This window comes from Pipistrellus hanaki, assembly GCF_964339955.1.
Source record: "Pipistrellus hanaki genome assembly, chromosome: 1".
NCBI classification, from domain to species: Eukaryota; Metazoa; Chordata; class Mammalia; order Chiroptera; family Vespertilionidae; genus Pipistrellus; species Pipistrellus hanaki.
Genome location: NC_140503.1, coordinates 199,572,846 through 199,578,845, shown reverse-complemented (window position 1 = coordinate 199,578,845; position 6,000 = coordinate 199,572,846). Strand labels below are relative to the sequence as shown.

Genomic DNA, 6,000 nt, shown 5'->3' with positions numbered 1-6,000 from the left:
GGCAGAAAAAAATGTATTTGATGAGTCAAAAAACTTCACTATGAATATAAATTGGTAATCCTCAATGGAATATGAAAATATTTCAAGAATATTTTTCTTCTGAAAAGCGTTGCAGTCAGTTATGGTATATTGGTGCTTCTTGAATAACTACCACTCAACCAATCTTCTGTTCATATCAAAAAGAGTAATTTTGGCTGAAGAGCAATCCTCACCTCCAAAATATTAAATATGGCATGTGATTTTGGTATACTATTTACTGCCCCCCAAAATGTCCTTTTCTTTTTAAACTCTCTCTAGCGGTGCGATGGTTAAAATCACTTATAAAACCAACAAAATAATGGTGTCAAAATTGTATTTACATTATCAGATATTTTTTACTCAAATCATGAGAATAAATTAGAATGTTTATCCAAAAATGGATCAATAGCATTTACTTGTCAGAACTGAACTATTTCTTCCATCAACACAGCGATGTCTAATCTCTGAGAACATGCAAAAAAAAATAAAAATAAAAAATGAGATGAAGACTCTACTGGCATATTTATTTGAACTCATAGTATGTAAGTAACAGAAAACAGCAGCTTTCACAAATAATAATAATAATAATAATAATAAGGTGGGTGATTGGGGAGATTCAATGATAGGATATGTGTCACAGAATTCACAGATAGAAAATGTAAGAAGACTTCAGACATTTCTAAAGCCAGGCACTCAAAAGCATTTAACACTGTTTCTTGCCTCCAATCCCTCTGGTTCTCTACATCCTTCTCTCTGGCTGTAGAGTTACGTGGCAGAATACATGACAGGCCTGAAAATCCTGAGTCTTTAAATTACCAATCAAGTGACTAAAAGAGACTGTTGAGTTCAAATTCTGAGGGAATATTTTCAGGAAGGGACATTTATTACTTCCTGTGGAGAAGTAGGAAAAAAAAAATAGAGGAAGACGTTCTTTCCTTATGAGGTACTGACCTATGGGTCAAGAAACAGGTTCAACATTGGAAGGATGCATTGCAAAATAACAGAGCAAAATTAAATAACAAAATAACTATGCACTCCACTTTCTATTAGTTTTTCTTCGTCGTCTTTAGTAACCATCATCCTGCACATACGCTTCAACTCACCAGGAACTCCTGGCCAGGCAGTGGTCCAGGCTACAAGGGGCACATCCATCCATCTGGTTGCCTTGTTTCCCCCACCAAAAAGAATGTCTCTAAAACTCACACCTGATGAAAGCCTTAACTAGAACAACCAGTTTCCTTCCTTATTTCAAAACAAAACGATTTATTCCTAGTGCAGTAACCTAATGGAAAGAACCCTTATACTCCAATGGGCGATCCTGTGGTGTCTGTGAGAATTACTCTGGGAAAATAAGCAGGAAATCAGATTTTGACGTTTATTAATGCAAGCTTGACTCTTAGCATTTCTTGAATGTAAATTTTTGAATCTGATCCAATTTAAAAATCGGCTGTTGGCAATTACAGATCCACACGCAATGCACTATACATGATGTATTATAGAATGTTACACTTGAAACCCATATGATTTTATTAACCAATGTCACCCCAATAAATAAATTAAAAAAAAAAAAGCCAACAGATCTAAGCTGTCCCATCTTTTCAGGCATATCAGAGGGACAGGATGCACAAAGAAGTCAGGGCAGACCCCATCCACCTTTCCGGAGAGTTCCAGGAATGGACCACAGTGAGACGGGACTGCAGATGGACAAGGACTGTCCTGCACTGATGATCAATGTTAACTTTTGGATGAGACCTGCTTCTATCTTTGCAATGGACCTTAAAAATCAGTACATTAGCATGAACCTCAGGAATTTCCTCTCTTTAAGAACAAAATAATAATCAACATAACAGCAGTATTAAAGAATTCAGAATAAGCCGAAACCTGTTTGGCTCAGTGGTACAGCGTCGGTCTGCGGACTGAAGGGTCGCAGGTTTGATTCCGGTCAAGGGCATGTACCTGGGTTGTGGGCACATCCCCAGTAGAGGGTGTGCAAGAGGCAGCTGGTCGATGTTTCTCTTCATCGACGTTTCTAGCTCTCTATATCTCTCTCTTCCTCCCTGTAAAAAATCAATAAAATATATATTTTTAAAAAAAGAATCCAGAATAAGTGAATGTGGACCTTGTATGGTAAGCTCTTCATTTACATTCAAAAATCATAAGCTAAGAGAAGGGAAAAAAAAAAGACTAAGAAACTTAAACCCGAACATAAACCATGGAAAAGCCACAAGAGTGGTAATAATATTAATAGGATCCAATTAATATGGCAAAAGTAATGAAATTTAGAAAGACCTTTTTAGAAACATTCTGTGAGCTTTTAAAAAACTTGTAGCATTCAAATTAATATTTTTATAAAAACAGTAATCTAAAAGCCCTTGGATTTATATGCCATAATTGGTGGAGCTAATCATGTAAACATCTGATAACCAACCTAAGTATATATCTCATTAAACTATCCCAATGTATAAAGGCATCAAAAAAAGAATCCGATGCTTCTATTGTAAAATATAAAAATGTCAGATAGACACAATGACCAACACCTATTTATTGTATTAAATACACATCTGAAATGTTAAGTCGGTACTACAGATTTCAAGAAATTACATTCCAGGCCAAAATGTCCTGCTCATAGTCTGACAAAAACAATGCTTTTGAGGTTTTCATCCTTTTCTCTCTTTCTCTCTCTCCCTCTCTCTCTCTCTCTCTTTCTCTCTCTCTCTCTCTGTCTCTCTTTTTCATAAAAAAGCAACAACTGGGGCATATAAAAGAACTACCATCCAAAACTCTGAAGTTGATTCAAAATTCTTCTGAGTCCCTAAGGTGGCTGTAAACAGTTTATCTGCACTTGTCCACAGCTCCAAGGAATGTGACTCCGGGCGTGGACCTGGCTCTCTCTCTCTCTCTCTGCCCAGCAGGCCCAGCACCGCTACACAGTCGTTTCGTGCTTCCAGAGCCCGGTCCTCACGTTGCCAGTGCCGTCCGCGCCCAGCGAGGGCCCTTCCTGGCCGCCGCCGCCGCCGCTGCTTTTGATGGGTCCGTTCTGGGTGGCCAAGTTGAGGCCGTAAGACTTCTGCTGACTGTCAAGTTCAACGGCAGCCGCCTTCCTGAAGGCATCCTTCTTACCGCTGCTCCCAGGCACGGCCTTGTCCACGTTGCGGCTGCTTTTGGGGAGCGTGCTGGCCGCGTCGCTGCTGTCCTGCTGGGGCGGGTTGCACTGCCGCTCCCTGTGGGCCAGGTAGGCCCTGCGGCTCCTGGCGTGGCCCTCGCCGCCGGCGCCCCGGCTCTTGGGCAGGCCGTTCTGCACGCTGCCCTCCACGCTCGTGGGCACATCATAGGCGTACTCCCGCAGCACCGTCAGCCGGCTGGCCCGGTGCCCCTTGCTCCTGTTCTTGTGATGCCGGCCCGGGTGCACGTTGGCCCGGAACTGGACCTCGAGGGGCGCCACGTGCATCTTGATGTCGTTGTCCACCGAGTGCTCCGTCAGGCTGTTGTCCAGCTGCGGGGCGGCGTTAGCGGGCAGCGCGTTGGCATGATGGCCCTGGGCCGCCGCCGCCTGCAGGTTGGTCAGCTTGCAGCCCTGGGATGAGTTCTTGAAGCTGGACGCGCTCTTGTTGGTGCACGAGGAGGACTCGGCGGTGGTGCTGCCGCCGTGGGTGCACTTGGGGGCCTCGCCGTTGGTGCCGCTGCCGCCGCAGGAGCCGGCGGGGGGCTGCACGTTGACCTGCACCGAGTAGGCGCTGCGGCCCGGACAGCAGGTCAGGATCCAGGCGAGCCGCACGTCCTCGCGGGTCACGCAGTGGTGCACCACGAGGAAGGCGCCGAGGCTCAGGCACGTGGCCCCGAAGAAGAAGCTGAACACCAGGTCCAAGGGGTAAGGCAGGGCGACCGCCAGCGCCCCGCACAGCCACAGGGCGGCGTAGAGGAGCAGGGCCAGGCCGGCGCCCAGCAGCTGTGCCTGGAACGAGTGCTCGTTCTCCAGCGCCGACGCGGAGATCAGGGACAGGGACATGGAGTCCTGCTGGGCCGCTTCGCCCACGCCCACGCCGCCGTTCTCGGTGGCCGCCAGCCTCTGCTGCTCCTCGGCGGCGGGCTCCTTCAGCTCGTACTTGCGCTCGGGGTGCCTTTTCAGCTGGATGAAGATGCAGAGGAAGTACATGCAGTTCACGAAGGCGATGAAGCCGGCGGGCCCGTAGAAGGCTCCCAGGGACGGTTCCCAGGCCATCCAGCAGCTAGGAGAGAAAAGGGAGAGCCAGCTCAGGGGCTGCGGATGTCAGCAAAGGGGTTGGCGAAATGGCAATGAACTTGAATGAAAGCACGGGGCCGGGGCAGGTGCATGGAGAGCGCACACTACTCACTAGGGCGCGCTGGGCCGGCTGCCGTAGTTCTTGATGTTGGCTGCCGCCGTGATCCCACAGACGATGATGGGGATGCCGCCTCCGATCAGGTAGAACCTGGGAGGAGGAATCAAAGAGGTCACAGGTCATCATCCCGTTAAATTAAGGTGGACACATCTTATCACTGCACCAGCCACTCCTTAAAGACTGTTATTTCCATTGCACAGGAAGCTGCAGGTTAACTTTCAGAGGCTGCTGTGTGAGCAATAATGTGTTTTAAAAAAATGTTTTGATTTCCTTTTTTCAAAGCACCAGGTCCACCAAGTTTCCCAGTGGAGGAAAGCTGGTCCTGTTCTGCCACCTTGTGGACAGACATGGTAACACAGCTACAGCACAGAGGGAGGGTTTTAGTCCATACTTTTTCTTTGAAGGGGAACCATTTTTTGTTTGTTTGTTTGTTTTTTTAATATATTTTATTGATTTTTTACAGAGAGGAAGGGAGAGAGACAGAGAGCCAGAAACGTCGATGAGAGAGAAACATCGACCAGCTGCCTCCTGCACAACCCCTACCGGGAATGTGCCCGCAGCCAACGTACATGCCCTTGACCCGAATCGAACCCGGGACCTTTCAGTCTGCAGACCGACGCTCTACCACTGAGCCAAACTGGTTTCGGCCCATTGTTTTTTTTAATTGTTGTTTTGTTTTTTAGGTTCAGCTGGTGAACCGGAGAGTTGGTCCATTAAAAAATGGACTTGAAGATCTCCCTGTGCCATAGTGCAGCCAAATCACAGAATGACAATTTATTTATTTATTTAAAATATATTTTTATTTATTTCGGAGAGGAAGGAAGAGATTAGAAACATTAATGACGAGAGAGAATTATTGAGTGGCTGCCTCCTGCATGCCCCACACTGAGGATGGAGCCCACAACCCGGTCATGTGTCCTGACCTGGAATTAAACCGTGACCTCCTGGTTCACAGGCCAACCACTGTGCCATGCTGGTCAGGCTAAATTATTTATTAACTAGAGGCCCAGTGTGTGAAATTCGTGCACTGGTAGGTCTCTAGTGTCTGCCATCCCAGCCAGGCCTCCCTCCCTTCCCCTGGCCAGCCCTGTCCCCTGGTGGAACTCCCAGACAATTTGCATCGAGGGGACAATTTTCATGCTATGCTTTTTAAAAAATTTTTATTATTATTTTTAAAAATATATTTTATTGACTTTTTACAGAGAGGAAGGGAGAGAGATAGAGAGCTAGAAACATTGATGAGAGAGAAACATCCATCAGCTGCCTCCTGCACACTCCCCACTGGGGATGTGCCTGCAACCAAGGTACATGCCCTTGAATGGAATCGAACCTGGGACTTGAGTCTGCAGGGTGATGCTCTATCCATTGAGCCAAACCAGTTTCGTCCATACTATGCTTTTATTATATAGGACTAGAGGCCCGATGCATGAATCCTGCAAGAATGGGCCTTCCTTCCCCTGGCTGCCAGCACTGCCTTTGTTCAGGCCAGAGATGCTTTTTTGGCCATTGCTCCAGCCCACAGCCACCTTTCTATCTTCGCTCTGGCCTGGAGTCACCTTTCCACCTTCCCAAGATACCACTCGGCGCTTGTGCATGCAAATTAATTCACAATCTTTGTTGGGTT

At 46.8% G+C, this 6,000-nt stretch overlaps 1 protein-coding gene across 1 annotated transcript in view; it reads right to left on the bottom strand.

Moving 5' to 3' along the window:
* Positions 1 to 521: 521 nt before the first annotated feature.
* ADGRA3 (adhesion G protein-coupled receptor A3) overlaps positions 522 to 6,000 on the bottom strand; it is a 115,981-nt gene continuing 110,502 nt past the window's right edge. The window contains exons 18-19 of the mRNA XM_084902312.1: positions 4,371 to 4,466; positions 522 to 4,244 (exon numbers count right to left, since the gene is read on the bottom strand). Coding sequence (XP_084758438.1) covers positions 2,942 to 4,244; positions 4,371 to 4,466 — 1,399 coding nt within the window. The 3' untranslated portion in view covers positions 522 to 2,941. The remainder of the gene's footprint in view (positions 4,245 to 4,370; positions 4,467 to 6,000) is intronic.